At 40.0% G+C, this 17,797-nt stretch overlaps 1 protein-coding gene across 2 annotated transcripts in view; it reads left to right on the top strand.

Annotated features, from left to right (window-relative positions):
* Positions 1–818: 818 nt before the first annotated feature.
* Positions 819–17,797, top strand: part of ASCC3 (activating signal cointegrator 1 complex subunit 3) — a 390,213-nt gene continuing 373,234 nt past the window's right edge. The window contains exons 1-2 of one of the 2 annotated variants that reach the window (XM_032155721.2): positions 819–1,116; positions 14,667–14,797. In XM_032155721.2, the coding sequence (XP_032011612.1) occupies positions 14,708–14,797 (90 nt within the window). In that variant the 5' untranslated portion in view covers positions 819–1,116; positions 14,667–14,707. Of the gene's footprint in view, positions 1,117–14,666; positions 14,813–17,797 lie in introns of both variants that reach the window. The other variant, XM_032155702.2, reaches the window with a different exon arrangement.

Below are 17,797 nucleotides of genomic sequence, written 5' to 3'. Positions count from 1 at the left end.
CAGATCACTATTGGCTGCCTCTACAAAACAGTTCTACCAGGCATCGGGGCACATTACCTTATGAGGAAGCAGGAATGGCAGAAGACAGCCCCAACAAACACATTAACTCATACTATCTTTGCATTGTTGGTTTTTAGTCTAGAACTCTTTGCAGATAAACCACACAGTTCTTTAGGTTAGTTTTTCTTCGTATCTTCCTATCTTTTCAATCGAGTTAGGGAATCTTCGGGCTTTCTGTTTTTGGAGGAGGTCTTCTGACCGAAGGGCCGACTTGCAGAGATCACTTTGAGGGAACTAAGCTGAGAATCCAGAAAGCTTATGGAAAACAGGCCTTGACACCAGAGAACCATGTATACTCTCCAGCAGCCCGAGGGCTTTGGCTGAAGACAACGACAGCAACTACCTGTTTCTTCATTCAAATTGCTCTCTTTTCCTTTACCTTTAATAGGAATTATTTCCTCCACATATTTACCTTACGGAGAAGGGCGGGGAGAAGACGCGGCCGACTGAAGTAAATGCAGGGAAAAGCTCACAGGTAGAGAGGTCGAGATGGCAGGCCTGGCCGGTTCAGGCAGCCAGGGTAAAACACAGCGTCCCGGCACGCGCGCAGGCGCGCGCCCGCTCCCGCCCAGGGGCGCATGCTCCCGCCCAGGGGCGCATCCTCGCCGCCGCCGGGACCTTCCGCCTCTGCTCCTCCGAGCCCAGCGGACGAGAGGCTGGAGGCGGGTGGCGGGGCGGCGCGCGCACGCGGGCGGGGCGGAGGGCCAGGAGTCGACGAGTCGACGTGCCGACGTTGGCGCTGCAGCGGGGCGGTGACGTGTAGGCCGGCGCCAGCTCCACTCTGTCCCTCTCGCCGGGTCTATGCGTCTGTCTGTCTGGCTGATGGTCCTCGCACGCGGTTCCCTGTGACTGGGCGCGACCCCCGCAAGCGCGGCGTGGAGGGCGGACGGGGCGCGGCGGTACATCGGGGCGCGGCGGTACATCTGCCCGCTCGCATCTTTGGCCCTGCGCTCAGCTCCTCACCCGGCGTGGGAAGTTAAAGTAAAACCGAAAGGGAAGGAGGCGCGGTGGCAGGAGCTGACAGAGTGATGGGAAACGCGTGAGCCGGGCAGAGAGGTGAGGAGGTGGAGGTGGGAGGACGAGAAGGGTCGCCGCGGCCAGGGGAGCTAGCTGGAGGCGGGGACGGCGGGGCGGGCTACGCGACCCGCCAGAGATTCTCTTCCTGCCTCCGGGGCAAGTCCCGACCTGTCATCCTTTTCGGTAGCTTGAGGTCGAGTCCGCGATCTCGCAACAATACCGCCCATTCTTAGAGTTTGTAGGTGGGGTTGGGGATAGAAAACTTAACCTAAGCCACATATTGTCCAAGTGTTAAGCCACAACGTGACCAGATGAGGTGTTTTTTCTGTCCCATGCATGGGTAATTTGTTTTCTTTCTTTTTTTTCTGTTACAAAGCCTTGATAACTTCGTTTTCTTCACGTAGATTTGGGGAAAGAAATCTTCCTCGTATTTTTCCCTCAACACACTGGAAAGTAAATAGGGAGCTGACCGTGGTGGATTGTGGGTGAATTTCGCAACCAAGGAGCCTAGAATTTCATTTTGAAATAAATACATGTGTATGTGGATGCTAGGGAAGTTTTATGAGTACTGGGCAGTTATTTCAAATAGGTTTCTTATCATAACTTATTCATGGAATGCAGTGTGCTAATGGTATTTGCTATTCTTTGGTTTAAAAGAAGCATAATTCTAGGGGCTGGTAAAAGTTTGATGTGTTGTCACTTGTGCATTCAAACTCATAGTTACGATGTCTTTCTTTCCCTAAGTTAGGTTAGATTGATAGCCATTTTCTCCATCACCAGATTTTATGTTTCATAGATTGAAATCCTTTTTCTGATTCTCAAAGTTCTCAAAAGTTGAGAATTCAGCTTTTGGTTTTACTGTGGGTTGTGCTCCAGTTTATGTTGTCTCTTTTTTTTAATGATGGCTATAATAGTCTTACATGAGAAAAATGATCCTTAAAGATGCTGTTAAGCTTAGGCTAAGTCTTATTTATATGAGTAATTTTTCATGGTTCAGCTTTCTTGATCCCTGCTTAACAGGTTTTGTCATTCATTCATTCACGTCTTCCTATGTGTCAAACGCTGGGCTAGGCCTAGGAGAACAAGAGAGGGACAATCTCTGTGCTCATGAACTTTCTATAATCCAGCAGCCTCCTTTTAAGAGAGAATCTTGACTAGGGTTCTTTCTCATGCCATGGATCTGTAGTTGACCAAACCAAAGCTTTTAAAAGAAAAAGTTACTGTCAATGTATATATGTAATTGGCATTGAAAGAGGAGCAGGTGATCTTGCTTTAACAGCATGATTTGATACTGCCTTTGATCAAAAAGATAGTATTATATGTACCAGTGGTTTGCCATTTCAGAAGAGTAAGTTTTTCTTTTGCAAAGCTGGTTTAAATATAAAGTTCACAGTTCTACCTGAGTTTCTACCTCAAAAAAAATAATTAAATAAAAAGCTTTTTCTTTCTTTTTTTTTTTTTTTTGAGATGGAGTCTCGCTCTGTCGCCCAGGCTGGAGTGCAGTGGCGCCATCTCCGCTCACTGCAAGCTCCACCTCCCGGATTCATGCCATTCTCCTGCCGCAGCCTCCCAAGTAGCTGGGACTACAGGCGCCCGCCACCGCGCCCGGCTAATTTTTTGTATTTTTAGTAGAGACGGGGTTTCACCGTGCTAGCTAGGATGGTCTCGATCTGCTGACCTCATGATCCACCCACCTCGGCTTCCGAAAGTGCTGGGATTACAGGCGTGAGCCACCGCGCCCGGCCAAGCGTTTTCTTTTGAGGTAGAAATCAGTTTCTTTCCAGTCTTCACATTGGTCTGATTGATCTCCTGTGTATCTCTGGAACTCCTAGGCTCAAGCAGTGCCCCTGCATTGGCCTCCCAAAGTGCTGGGATTACAGGCCCCATTTTGCCTTTTTGTATGCTAATGAATTGACTAAGAATTTTGTCTTTGCTAGCTGGCTGCTCCTAGTAGCCTCAGGATGGGGGCTGGTTACCAGAAAGATCAAAGAATTATTAGAAGGTTGGGACTTTCATCCCCACCCCCTAACTGCTTGGGGAGGTGAGAGAGGGGCTGAAGATTAAGTTGATCACCAATGGCCAAAGGGTTTAATCAATTATGCCTATGTACTGAAGCCTCCATAAAAACTCAAAATGACAGGGTTCAGAGAGCTTCTGAAAGCTGAACATGTGGAGATTCCTTGAGGTGGTATGCCCAGGAAGTACTTGGAAGTTCTGCATGGAAATTCCCTTCCCTTATAAATTACCCTATCCTATGTATCTATTCATCTGTATCCTTTGTAATATCCTTTATAATAAATTGGTAAACGTGTTTCCCTGAGTTCTGTGAACCACTCTAGCAAATTAACCGAACCCAAGGAGGGGGTCATGTAATCCCCAATTTATAGCTGGTCAATCAGAAGTACAGATAAAAAAGCCTGGAGCTTGTAATTGGCATCAGAGGTGGTGGGCAGTCTTGTGGGACTGGGCCTTCAATCTGTGGGATATGACAGTATCTCTAGATAGTGTCAGAAATGAATGGGAGAACCCCACATGATGTCTGCTGCAGAAGTGATTGCTTGCTTGGTGCGTGGGGAGAAACTCATGCACGTTTTGTCACAGACATCTTCTGTGTTGATGGTTGTGGTGTGAGAGCAGAGGAAAAACGGTTTTTTTTCCACTCACAAGAGGGCAGGCGTAAATTCCTTGAGTCTGCCTTCCAGAGGCTCCATGGATTAGGGTGGAATGAGAATTTTGTCTTTCAGACATAATCTGTGCTAGGCCCTTTTCCACTGGACTTTTATGGGAAGAGTTATAATATATACTGCCTAATATGTGCTGGGTCTGTTCCACATTTTCTTGAGAGTAATGGGTGTGCTCGTTTCATCTTTGTGGGATGTTCTGGAATTTTCTTTTTGACTATGCTTGTCCTTATCTGGTGCTAAAATATTTTTTTTATTTGTTTTCCCAAGGACATTTAAAGGAAAAGCCTTCCTTATCCTGTGCTAAAAGTAAAATTAACACAACTTTGGGGGGAATATTCTGAATATAAAGGCTAATCTGCTTTATAGTTATGACCCTGTCCAGGATTTTTTTTTCCCCCACCTTTGAATGGGAAACCAAGTTAGAGAATAAGTTAGAGAATAAGAGCCCCATAGAAATTTTATTGTCTTTAACCATTATATGTTTTGTATTGTGTGAAAAGTGTTTATTTATTTTATTATTTTTGTCATGCTTTCCATATTCTACATGCTTCAGATGTGTTTCCTAACTTGATTGGGAACTATTCAAGAGCAATTGCTTCTTGCTTAAGAATGAGTTAGCATCTAAAGTGAACTTGTTAGGTAGAAACTGTGAATAGCTAAGATTACCTTTGAGAATCCCTTAAGAGGACATCAAGTTGGCATAACATGCTGTCTCTCAGCATGTCCTACACAGCCCTGTTTTTCATCCTGACTTGGAATGTATCACAGTTTCTTTACATGAACTCCCAGTGAAAAAGTTGGTCTGTGTTTGGTCACCACCTTGTATGTTTTTTTAAAAAAGAGAAAAAGTGTTAAAAACTAGAGTCATGCAGTGCAGCAAGATGCTCACATTTTGAGATGCATGTGGTGATTGAAACAGACTAAAGGAGCAAGATTCTTGTTGCCCATCCCCCATTCACTCTGGAGCAGGTATTCAATACCTGAAATGGTAAGCAGAATCTCTAGTAATTATTGCTTTTGTCTGTCTCTGCCTTCCTTTTTTTGGCCTACAGTGTTTGGTAGATTCAAGAAAGTTAAATGTGCCTAGACTTCGCTGTATGAACCAATTGATGATAATAAGTTTTAATACAAGTAAGAAATAAAAGGTTAAAATTATCTTTAGGATTTACCATGAAAAAATCACCCCCTTTTGAAGTCGCATAATGGAGGATTATAAATATGTGTCGATGATGGCTATTTTCTGAGTTCTGATCTTGCTAATGTTAACAATATCACAACTCAATTTTTAAAAAAAGCACAATAAAATACAAATATTCTTATTCATTGTTTATTTAATCTTTATTCACTGTTCATTTTTCAAGGTATGGTTTGTGGGTACAAGATTCTATTTTAAGTATTGAAATCTTAAATTCTAATGTTACTCCATTTACAACCTACTCCTTCATGTCAGTGTTTTTATCCCTTAATCTGCACTATATCACTTTGACTATTTTTGTCCCTTTAATAATTCCCTAGTATCCATAATTGCCAGTAACTAATTGCTGACTTTAAACTTATTAGGAAATATAGTTTGTTTGGCTGTTTAGATTTTTTCATTTGTCTATAATGAAAAAATACAGTAACTATCTTTTCCTAAAGTTGCTATCAAGCAGTCAGACCATCTTTAGAGTTTAGAAACACAGGTTTGGTTTAAGAAGAATAAACATTACAATTTTTATATGTAGTACTTCAGAATAGTGTGTACTGGAATTCTAGCTCACTGATTATTGGTTAATATCATCTCACAAAAAGAAATATGCTACCATTAGTTTAGTTTACTCCTTATTTGGAATGTAAAAAAGGGCAGTTAAACTTTCAAGACTTTCTTTTTACCTGTATGTATGTTTAATAATTTAAAGATTTGTTCAGATAGCCACAGCCAGTACTTCTGATGAACAGAAATAGGCTTTTAGAGTTTCAGTCCTTTAGAAATTATATTTGTTCTGGGGCATTAAATATTTATTATTAACAGAATTTTTCATTTATATATTTGTCATTTAGTGGGCCATATTAAATGTGGAGTAAAAATTAGTGTGGTAAAAATTGATATGTAGGCCAGTTTTTCTTTTTTTTTTTTTTTTTTTTTTTTTGAGACGGAGTCTCGCTTTGTCGCCCAGGCTGGAGTGCAGTGGCGCAATCTTGGCTCACTGCAAGCTCCGCCTCCCGGGTTCACGCCATTCTCCTGCCTCAGCCTCTCCTAGTAGCTGGGACTACAGGCGCCCGCCACCACGCCCAGCTAATTTTTTTGTATTTTTAGTAGAGCTGGGGTTTCACCGTGGTCTCGATCTCCTGACCTCGTGATCCGCCCGCCTCGGCCTCCCAAAGTGCTGGGATTACAAGCGTGAGCCACCGCGCCCGGCCAGGCCAGTTTTTCTTAATCCTTATTCACTGTGATCTTACCAGAAATTTTAACTATGAATGTTATGATTCATCTTTAAGACCTCCTAGTTGAACATCTTTTCCTTTCATCTAGGCCTAAAGTTAAGCACTTAATAACCCTCATCATTTAGGTTTCATTGTCCCACTGCCCCTGTATTACAAAACCTTAACCCTGGTTCACACCAGCCTTTGTTCCTATGCCAGATTATTGCCACCTTAAATTGTTTGCAGTATGAGCTGAGCATTCATTGCTACCTGAAAAATATTTCTTCTATTATTGTGGATGGTAAGTTCAGACTTTTGCTTCTGTATTAGAAAAAATCCCACCTCATCACCTGTTTGAACGGTCTCAGCATATCTCAAATAAAATCGGAGTCATTTTGGTGGAACTCCCTTTTAGCATGTTTTTCTCTCCTCATTCACTCTCTGCTTAACCATGTTATAACCATATGCACTTCCACTCATCCTTCCTTCCATACTCCTTCATCTCTCCAAGTCTCTCTACACCTATGCTTTCGTTGTCATTCTCGCCTGCATTCTCAGAGACCCTACTCCATCAGTCATAGTCTTTCTCCTGATTGCTCAACTTTTCCTTATCTCTTTGCTCTCCCCGATTATGATAAAATCATGATCAACTCTATCCTGTATTTTCAGAAACTCTTAAACCACATTATTTCAGTATTTCCTGCTTTTTCTCCTTTTCTTTCTCAGTTTCTTGAAAGAATAGCATGTACCCATTTGTAGGGTTGTTGTTTTTTTTCCCCCATTTTCTCCCTTTGCGTTTATCCTTCAGCTCACTGAGATTTACCTTCTACCATTTTTGGAAACTAGGTGTGCTAGTCATCTAGGACCTCAGAGTGGCTGAGTACAGTGGACTGTATCATGTCATTTGAAACTCTTTTCTCTTGTCATATCACTCTTTCCATATGACAACTAATTTGTAGATCACTTTCTTAGAACTCTGTTCTTAACTCTCTACTGTCTACTTCCAAGAGGCCTTTAGGGGTGGAGTGCATGAATGGGCATTCATGCAGCTTTTGAAATGGAGTACAAAATGTTGTTTATATGTATGTATGTCTTTTTTCTTAGGAAGAAGGTCCATGGGCTTATGTATATTTGACTTAAATGAATATTATGTTCATCCATGGTCTTAACTATGATGAAGTGATAACATGAAATTCTGGATTTCCAGCCCAGACCTCTGATAGGAAATCCAAAACCATATGCCCCATTGATAGCCCATAATTAAAGTTTTCCAAAACAGAATTATCATTCCTCTTCCTGATGCCCTCTATACATATAGACTCCTCCACTCTTCAACATTTCCTTAGCCAGAAATTTGAGTGTCCTACTCCTTTCTCCTTCTTTAAATCCTATTCCACATAGATTCTGTCTTCCAAGTATACTGATCTCCTGAATCCATCCTTTTATGCATTTCCCTGGCTTAATTCTATCCTCTTTATCTTTCAGTTGGTTTATTGAAATAACTTTCCAACTGGTTTGCCTGTGTCCTGTTTGACCCCACCTTGACAGTGCACCACATGTAAATCTGAGTAATTTTTCTATAACATGTTGGTATTTTTTCAGTGATTCTGATTATCAGAATGAAAAGTGCTTAATTTGAGACATGTTGTTTGGTCTCTGCTTACATTTTTAGGTCTTATATCATCAGTTTCCAAATGCACATTCTGTAGGTGTTTTAAAAGTAATTAAGTCTGTTATTTTGGCTTTCCCCCTCATAGTTTACCCCTTGTAATAACCTTGTCTAGGTCCTTTAAGTCTCAGCTCAAGCTCAGCTTCCTTCCTTTATATCTAGTGCCCTCCTACCCCTTTAGATGCTCCTTCCCTGTCTTCCTACAGTTATAGCTGCACAATTATTGCAACTATTTTTCTTTCTTTCCAACCATACTGTAAACTCATCATTAAGGGCAAGTGCAATCATATCAAAATGTTTTTCTTTTTTTAATCTCTAGGGCTTCATAAAATATCTAATATATGGTGGGTGATCTATAAATATTTGCTTAGTAAATGAATAACATAAGATTTAAAATTTGTTTTCTCAATTTGACCTTTATACATTTCAAATACAACTTAAAGGGAATCTTTTTCCTGGTATAAAATACAATGAGTTTTGAGGAACTGTAAACTTTATAATAAACATCCAGTGCCTAGCCCAGATTCTAGTAGATAGGAGAAACTCAAATATTTGTGTATAAATGATTTATAGGTAACAGTGAGCTAATGAGCTGTTAGATTTTTTGCATTGGTCATTCAATCTGGGGAAGAAAACACATCAAATAAAAATAGCAAATCTGGTAATGTGCTTTGCTTCTTTCCCTTGACAAGCATAATTCATGCTGATTATTTTGATAAGATCTCAGGGAGCTTTATTTGATGTGTTTCCAGGATTTGTTTCAAGATTTGGAGCTCTTTTTAGCAGTTTTTGTAGTGCTGGCTTGGTAGTGGCGAGTTCTGAGCATTTGTTTGCCTAAAAAAGACTGTACCATTCCTTCGTTTAGGAAGCTTAGTTTTGCTGGATACTAAATTCTTGGCTGATAATTGTTTTGTTTAAGGAGGCTGAAGATAGGGCTCCAATCCCTTCTAGCTTGTAGAGTTTCTGCTGAGAAATCTGCTGTTAATGTGATAGGTTTTCCTTTATAAGTTACCTGGTGCTTTTGCCTCACAGCTCATAAGATTCCTTCCTTCATCTTAACTTTAGATAACCTGATGACAATGTGCCTAGGTGATGATCTTTTTGTGATGAATTTCCCAGGTATTCTTTGAGCGTCTTGTATTTGGATGTCTAGGTCTCTAGCAAGGCTGGCGAAGTTTTCTTAGATTATTCCCCCAAATATGTTTTCCAAACTTTCAGATTTCTCTTCTTCCTCAGGAACACTGATTATTCTTAGGTTTGGTAATGTAACCTAATCCCAGACCTCTTGGGGGCTTTGTTCATATTTTCTTATTCTTTTTTATTTGCCTTCGTTGGATTGGGTTAATTAGAAAACCTTGTCTTTGAGCTCTGAAGATCTGCTTGTTCAATTCTGTTGCTGAGACTTTCCAGAGGATTTTGCATTTCTATAAATGTTTCCATTGTTTTCCTGAAGTTTCGTTTCTTATTTATGTTGTCTATGTCACTGAAGATTTCTCCCTTCATTTCTTGTTTCTTTTTTTTTTTTTTTTTAATTTCCGTAAATTGGGCCTTGCCTTTCTCTGGTGCCTCCTTGATTAGCTTAATAACTGGCCTTCTGAATTCTTTTTCAGGTAAATCATGGATTTCTTCTTGGTTTGGATCCATTGTTGGTGAGCTAGTGTGATTTCTTGGGGGGTGTTAAAGAACCATGTTTTGTCATATTACCAGTGTTAGTTTTCTGGTTCTTCTCATTTGGGTACTGTCTGCCAGAGGGAAGGTCTAGGACTCAAGGCTATTGTTCAGATTATTTTGTCCCACAGGTGTTCCCTTGATGTAATATTCTCCCTTTTTCCTAGGGATGTGGCTTCCTGAGAGCCAAGCTGTAGTGATTGTTATCTCTCTTATGGATCTAGCCACTCAGCAGGTCTACCAGGCTTTGGGCTGGTACTGGGGGTTGTCTACACAGAGTCCTGTGATGTGAACCGTCTGTGGGTCTCTCAGTCATGGATACCAGCACAGTATTTGGGGTGTATCCTGGGTCCTGCAGGAGCAATCTGCTTCCTTCAGAAGATCTGTGGGTTCTCTTAGCTTTCCTGATTTATTCCTGCCGTCATTCTGGAGCGAGAGTTTACGATGCAAGACTCCACACGCTGCTCTGTCAGAGTGGGAGCTGCAGTCTAGTCCTGCCTCGTGTCTGCCATGATCCCCCACCCCCCTCCTTTTTTTTTTCTACTCAGGTCTCAGGGAGCTTTAAAGTTTTCAGTTACTGTAGTTTGTAACAATGTGACCTCATTACCGAATCCTAATATTAGATCTCTTCTTAGAGGTTGAGTGTATTATCTTGTTAGGATTTGCTAGGTTTGTGAGTTAGAATAAAAATGAAGTCTTGCTTTCTACTTTTTAAAAAAGAAAGGCACAGAGGATTCAGGACATTACTGTGATGTATATAAAAATGGTGAAAGTAGTGGTCCCAAGTACCCTATTAATTTGTTAAGACCATGCCTGAGGCACAGTATTAACACATCATGTTTCTTGTTCTGATGCTACATTTTGAAAGCACTAACTTGTGTGGTAAAAGGTAGGTTCTGAGGCAGAGTATGTTTAGTTTACTATCAGGGCCTTTCTTTAAAGACTTGACTAAATTTAGTCGTCTTGAATACATTTTTGCAATGTCTCAGTGTGGGTAGAAAATAAAAACCCCAATGCTTTGGCATCCATTGTATACCTTACTTCCTCTCTATGGATGACATGTACAGTGTACGTAGATACTGTGTACAATTCTTGGGAGAATTGAGAAAAAGTCAAGTCATTTTCAGTAAGAGAGTTGTATTCTCTTACAGACCCCAGTTGAGAAAGGCTGGTAGGAGCCAGGCTATGCACTGAATTCAGACCATGGATTTCTGTCACCCAGGCTGACTGCAATGGCACGATCTTGGCTTACTGCAGCCTTGACCTTCTGGGCTCAAGCAATTCTCCCACCTCAGCCTCCTGACTAGCTGGGACTACAGGCGCATGCCACTTGCCTGGCTTTTAAAAATTTTTTTGTAGAGTTGGGGGGTCTCACTATGTTGCCCAGGCTGGTCTCAAACTCCTGGCCTCAAGCGATCCACCTGGCTTGGCCTCCCAAAGTGCTGGGATTACAGGTGTGAACCACTGTGCCTGGCCCCCAGTCCATGGATTTCTTAATAGATGAATTTCTTCCTTGGCCATTATTGGCTTGAGACAAAATTAAGCGGTGATTTAAGAATAAAAGGCATTGGCTAGGCCCGGTGGCTCACACCTGTAATCCCAGCATTTTAGGAGGCCAAGGTGGGCAGATCATGAGGTCAGGAGTTTGAAGCCAGCCTGACTAACATGGGGAAGCCCCATTTCTGCTAAAAATAACAAAATTAGCCGGGCGTAGTGCTGCGTACCTATAATCCCAGCTACTTGGGGGGCTGAGGCAGGAGAATTGCTTGAATCTGGGAGGTGGAGGTTGCAGTGAGCCGAGATCACGCCACTGCACTCCACCCTTGGTGACAAAGTGAGACTCTGTCTCAAAAGAAAAAAATAAAAGACATCATTTCTAAGACAGTGGTTCTCGACTATGATCCTTGACCTGCTGCATCATCTACAAATTGTTGGAATTGTAAATTCTCAAACATCATCTCAGTGCCATCGGACCTGCTGAATTGGAATATTGGGGTGAAGAGAGTAAAGTGGTAGGTAGGGCTCAGCCAGTTTGTTTTTCAAGAAGCCCTCCAAGTAGTTTCAATATATAATAAAGTTTGAGAATCTCTGCTCTGTACTGTCCACTGACTCTTGCTTTCATTTTTTTTCTTCCAAATGCTCCAGGAAGTATGTTATCTAGTGTTAGAAAAATCCAAATGTGATTCCCTGAATCATCTTATTTCCAGGCTCTCCTGAATTCACTCCCAACAGGTAGTTGAAATCTGAAGTCAGCTAACTTAGAAGTTTATTTGTAAGTTGGATCATTTGACTTCTCTGTTTAAAATTCTCCAATGAAATGCAAAGTCCAACTGTTTTTTCCCCAGCTGTCCTCATACCAGTTCTTTACTGATTTGCAGTGCAATCATGTTTGTTTTTAATAACTCATTTTTTTGTTTTTGATTTGTAATCTTAACTATTTTGCTCAAAGAATGTGACCTCTATCAGGGATCAGTTAACAGATTTGGTCACCCTGAGCCCCAGAATGGGTTTTACAATCCTAAAGTGTCATTTTTTAAAAAAGGAACAAATATATGGCAGAGGCTGCACTTGCCAAACCTAATTTTTTTTTTTTGAGACCGACTCTCACTCTGTCACCCTGTCTGGAGTGCAGTGGCGCCATCTTGGCTCAATGCTACCTCTGCCTCCCGGGTTCAAGCGATTCTCATGCGTCAGCCTCCTGAGTAGCTGGGATTACAGGTGCCTGCCACCATGCCTGACTAATTTTTGTATTTTTATAGAGATGGGGTTTTGCCATGTTGGCCAGGTTGGTCTCAAACTCCTGACCTCAGCTGATCTGCCCACCTCGGCCTCCCAAAGTGGGGGGATTAGGCATGAGCCACCACACCCGGCCTAAACCTAAATTTTTTACTACTCTCTTTTTTCATAAAAGTTTACTAACTTCTGACTTATATGACACTTATTCTTTGTAATTTGTTGAGACTTGCTTTATGGCCGAGTATACATAGACAATTTTTGAAACTGTTCAAGTGTACTTCAGAAGAATATGCATTTTTTACAATCGAGTTTCTGTATTTGTTCATTAAATGAGACTTAGTAATTGTAATCTTCAGGTTCTCTATATCTTTATTGATTTTTTATTTTGGAGGGAAGGTTGGCTTGACCTGTCAGTAATTGAAGTCTTTAAACTTTAACTTAGATGTTAGACTCGTCACTTTCTCCTTGAGGTCTATTTGTTTTATTTTGAGACTATCCTAGCAGTGCATACAGATTCAGAACTTTTGTCTTCTTAGTGAGCTTTATCTTATATTATTATGTAGAGAGGTTTTTTTTTTAATCCCTCCCTAATACCTTTTGTTTTGAAGCCAATTTTGTCTGATCTGATATTTTTGATATAGCCACTAGCTACGTTTGGTTATTTGCAGGAAGATCTTATCCTATACTTTCAGCCTTTCCTTTCCTATGTTTTTGGTGTAGCACCAGTGTTTTACTTCTTTGTTATTTTGCAGTTCATCCTGTCAATCTTTTGAGAGGTAAGTTTAATTTGTATTTATTATGATTATTGATATATTTCAATTTGTTTTTATTTATCCTGCATTATCTATACTTAGTCTGTTGGTGACAGCATGCATGGGTTATTTCTTCAAGTCTTTTCCATGTTATCACTTTTATTTTTAGCTGTTGCTTAACCCATCTGTTGATTGTTTTTAAATTTAACAAGTATATAATTTTATTTCTAAAAGTTATATTTTCAAATCATCCTACTTGTATTTTATTATTCATTATTTAAAAAATTCTATTATAGTTGTTATAGATAGGTATTTTGTATCTGATTATTCTAATATATAGGTCATAGATTTTTTCCAAGTATTACCCTGTTTGATAACTTCAGGAATACGGTAATCAAGAGGAACAGCAGAAGCAGAGAATAGTCTGAGACATTCTGTATGTCTTCCCTTTCCCAGTTCTTTCCTTCCCACGTTGGACATTTTGGCATAGATAATTCTTAGTTGTTGGGGAGCTGTCCTCTACATTGTATGTTTAGTAGTATCATTGGCCTCTATCCAATAGAAAGCAGTAGTCCCCTTCCACCTCCCTGATAGTTGTGACACCCAAAATAACTAAAATATTGCCAGATGTCCTATGTGGGGCAAAATCATTCCTAGCTGGGATGTTTTAAAGACTTAAATAGCTTATGTGACATTCTTCAGGGAGCCATGCCTTATAAATCTGTAGATAGTAGTTGTGTTCTAATAAGCAATCTTAAACTAGTACAGTCCTCCAAGAGTCTTTCGTAGATCAGGGCTCTCCTAATAGTAAATATTACTAATCTTTTTGCCTGGAAATTGTTTAGTCATCAGCCTGTTAAGGAGGAGATTAGACCAGGCCATCTGAATTCTCTCTTTCCCTGTATGTTCTTCCCCCTCATCAGCTGTTTTCTTTTCTGGCCTGTTGTCCAGTCTCTTACCATTTTTGCCTTTTCTTCCATTTATTCATTAACAGATAATTATTGAGTACCAAAAATATTCTGGTTCTGTTGTCTATTTGCTGGGGAGATTAGTAAAATAGAGGTCCTTCTGTCATGAAGCTTACTTTTTGTGGGGTGAAACAACATAGACATTAGAAAATAAACAAAGTGTCAAATATTACTGAGTGCTATAAAGAGAATTAAAATTTTGGGCTTTGATAGACAGTGACTGGATCGTCTGTTTTAGATGGGGTGGTCAGGAAAGGCTCCATCTTATGAGGCATCTTTTAAGCCAAGAGTTCGGTGTGAAGCCAGCTATACGAACATCAAGGGAAACCATTCCAAGCAGAGGAAACCACTGGAAAGTGGTGTAATTTGAAATCAGTGAGCATAAAACAAAATTAGGGAAAAAGATGAACAAGTGGTTTCATCTCTTTCAATATTATTGGCAGTAGTAATATAGTATTTGATGCCTATACTTGGGAATCTACAGAACCCAATTTTGAGGAAATGTTTCTTTTTCCTTTTTCCAACCTTAGCTAATGCTTTATAAAAACAAAGAAACAAAAAAACTTCATGGATAGAAAATATGTCAGGAGAATTTTTCAATGTTGATAACAATTGCTTTTTAACAATTTTTTTTTTCTTTTTTCTCTTGTACAGGCGAATTTGTTGCCACCTCTTCCAAACAGATAAATATCATCTTGTTTTGTTTCAGTTTCAGGTTTCTTGTTGTATGGATCACTGATTGAATAATAGATGGCTTTACCTCGTCTCACAGGAGCCTTGCGTTCCTTTTCAAATGTCACCAAGCAAGATAATTATAATGAAGAAGTGGCTGACTTAAAGGTAGATTTGTTAAAGGTAGAAATGTTGAACATTATTATAAACACAGACTATGGACAACTATTTGACATTCTTTTTCTCCATTCTATGTGGTTAACATGGAAGTTTTATCTTGTTTGGTGTGAGGCGAAGATGGAGAATGTGTATGCTGCTGTTTACTATGGGAATACTTACGTTTAGCACCTAAAACCATATTGTCAAGGAGAATAATCAACTATGATAATTGAATCCTTTGTTAATTTTTCTTTTGTTCAGCTCCCTACCACAGTTAGTTTGTAACTTAATCCAGTAATTTACCTCTGGATTATCTGAGTAAGTTTTTAGGTCTCTGGTAAAATTCTTATCAAATGAACACAAGCAGTGTCTGTACCTTATGAGAAATATGAATATTAATCTCTTGAACTCAGAGGCTGATCTCATAATTGATTTGTCATTATAATTGGTAAGAAAGGCATTTAAGACTTAAGAAACATTGTTATTTTAAAAGCTACTTTATGACTAAAATTTCAGAAATACATTTTAGTAAGAAACAAAAATTAAATGTACATGGACTGCTTTGACAGACTGACACCTGCTTTAGTAATTATGGTATGGAAAAGTTTCCTTATATGAGTTAATATTATAATAAATAATGCTAATGTTACCCTTCCTACAAATATAGGTAAATCTCACTAGGTCAAAAATGGGCAATTATCGCTTTGGAAGATCATTTTTGTTTTATCAAGGGAACTTCTTCAGTGTCTTTCCTTGTGGGCATTTAGTGCTATAAATTTCCCTCTACACACTGCTTTGAATGTGTCCCAGAGATTCTGGTATGTTGTGTCTTTGTTCTCGTTGGTTTCAAAGAACATGTTTATTTCTGCCTTCATTTCATTATTTACCCAGTAGTCATTCATGAGCAGGTTGTTCAGTTTCCATGTAGTTGAGTGGTTTTGAGTGAGTTTCTTAATCCTGAGTTCTAGTTTGATTGCACTGTGGTCTGAGAGACAGTTTGTTGTAATTTCTGTTCTTTTACATTTGCTGAGGAGTGCTTTACTTCCAACTATGTGGTCAGTTTTGCAGTAGGTGTGGTGAGGTGCTGAAAAGAATGTATATTCTGTTGATTTGGGGTGGAGAGTTCTGTAGATGTCTATTAGGTCCGCTTGGTGCAGAGCTGAGTTCAATTCCTGGGTATCCTTGTTAACTTTCTGTCTCGTTGATCTGTGTAATGTTGACAGTGGGGTGTTAAAGTCTCCCATTATTATTGTGTGGGAGTCTAAGTCTCTTTGTAGGTCACTCAGGACTTGCCTTATGAATCTGGGTGCTCCTGTATTGGGTGCATATTTATTTAGGATAGTTAGCTCTTCTTGTTGAATTGATCCCTTTACCATTATGTAATGGCCTTCTTTGTTTCTTTTGATCTTTGTTGGTTTAAAGTCTATTTTATCAGAGACTAGGATTGCAACCCCTGCCTTTTTTTGTTTTCCATTTGCTTGGTAGATCTTCCTCCATCCCTTTATTTTGAGTCTATGTGTGTCTCTGCACGTGAAATGGGTTTCCTGAATACAGCACCCTGAAGAGTCTTGACTCTTTATCCAATTTGCCAGTCTGTGTCTTTTAATTGGAGCATTTAGCCCATTTACATTTAAAGTTAATATTGTTATGTGTGAATTTGATCCCGTCATTATGATGTTAGCTGGTTATTTCGCTCGTTAGTTGTTGCAGTTTCTTCCTAGCCTTGATGGTCTTTACTATTTGGCATGTTTTTGCATTGGCTGGTACCGGTTGTTCCTTTCCATGTTTAGTGCTTCCTTCAGGAGCTCTTTTAGGGCAGGCCTGGTGGTGACAAAATCACTCAGCATTTGCTTGTCTGTAAAGTATTTTATTTATCCTTCACTTATGAAGCTTAGTTTGGCTGGATATGAAATTATGGGTTGAAAATTCTTTTCTTTAGGAATGTTGAATATTGGTCCCTACTCTCTTCTGGCTTGTAGGGTTTCTGCCGACAGATCAGCTGTTAGTCTGATGGGCTTCCCTTTGTGGGTAACCCGACCTTTCTCTCTGGCTGCCCTTAACATTTTTTCCTTCATTTCAACTTTGGTGAGTCTGACAATTATGTGTTTTGGAGTTGCTCTTCTCGAGGAGTATCTTTGTGGCGTTCTCTGTATTTCCTGAATTTGAATGTTGGCCTGCCTTGCTAGATTGGGGAAGTTCTCCTGGATAATATCCTGCAGAGTGTTTTCCAACTTGGTTCCATTCTCCCCGTCACTTTCAGGTACACCAATCAGACGTAGATTTCGTCTTTTCACATAGTCCCATATTTCTTGGAGGCTTTGTTCGTTTCTTTTTATTCTTTTTTCTCTAAACTTCTTTTCTCGCTTCATTTCATTCATTTCATCTTCCATCAGCGATACCCATTCTTCCAGTTGATCGCATCGGCTCCTGAGGCTTCTGCATTCGTCACGTGGCTCTCGTGCCTTGGTTTTCAGCTCCATCAGGTCCTTTAAAGACTTCTCTGTATTGGTTATTCTAGTTATCCATTCGTCTAATTTTTTTTCAAAGCTTTTAACTTCTTTGCCATTGGTTCAGGTTTCCTCCTGTAGCTTTGAATAGTTTGATCGTCTGAAGCCTTCTTCTCTCAACTCGTAAATGTCATTCTCCGTCAAGCTTTGTTCCGTTGCTGGTGAGGATCTGCGTTCCTTTGGAGGAGGAGAGGCACTCTGATTTTTAGAGTTTCCAGTTTTTCTGCTCTGTTTTTTTCCCATCTTTGTGGTTTTATCTACCTTTGGTCTTTGATGATGGTGACGTACAGATGGGTTTTTGGTGTGGATGTGCTTTCTGTTTGTTAGTTTTCCTTCTAACAGACAGGACCCTCAGCTGCAGGTCTGTTGGAGTTTGCTAGAGGTCCACTCCAGACCCTGTTTGCCTGGGTATCAGCAGCGGTTGCTGCAGAACAGTGATGGCTGTAGAACAGCGGATATTGGTGACCCACAAATGCTGCTGCCTGATCGTTCCTCTGGAAGT

The sequence above is a fragment of the Hylobates moloch genome, unplaced genomic scaffold (genome assembly GCF_009828535.3).
Source record: "Hylobates moloch isolate HMO894 unplaced genomic scaffold, HMol_V3 SCAFFOLD_2, whole genome shotgun sequence".
NCBI lineage: Eukaryota > Metazoa > Chordata > Mammalia > Primates > Hylobatidae > Hylobates > Hylobates moloch.
This window is presented reverse-complemented; position numbering and strand designations above follow the sequence as displayed.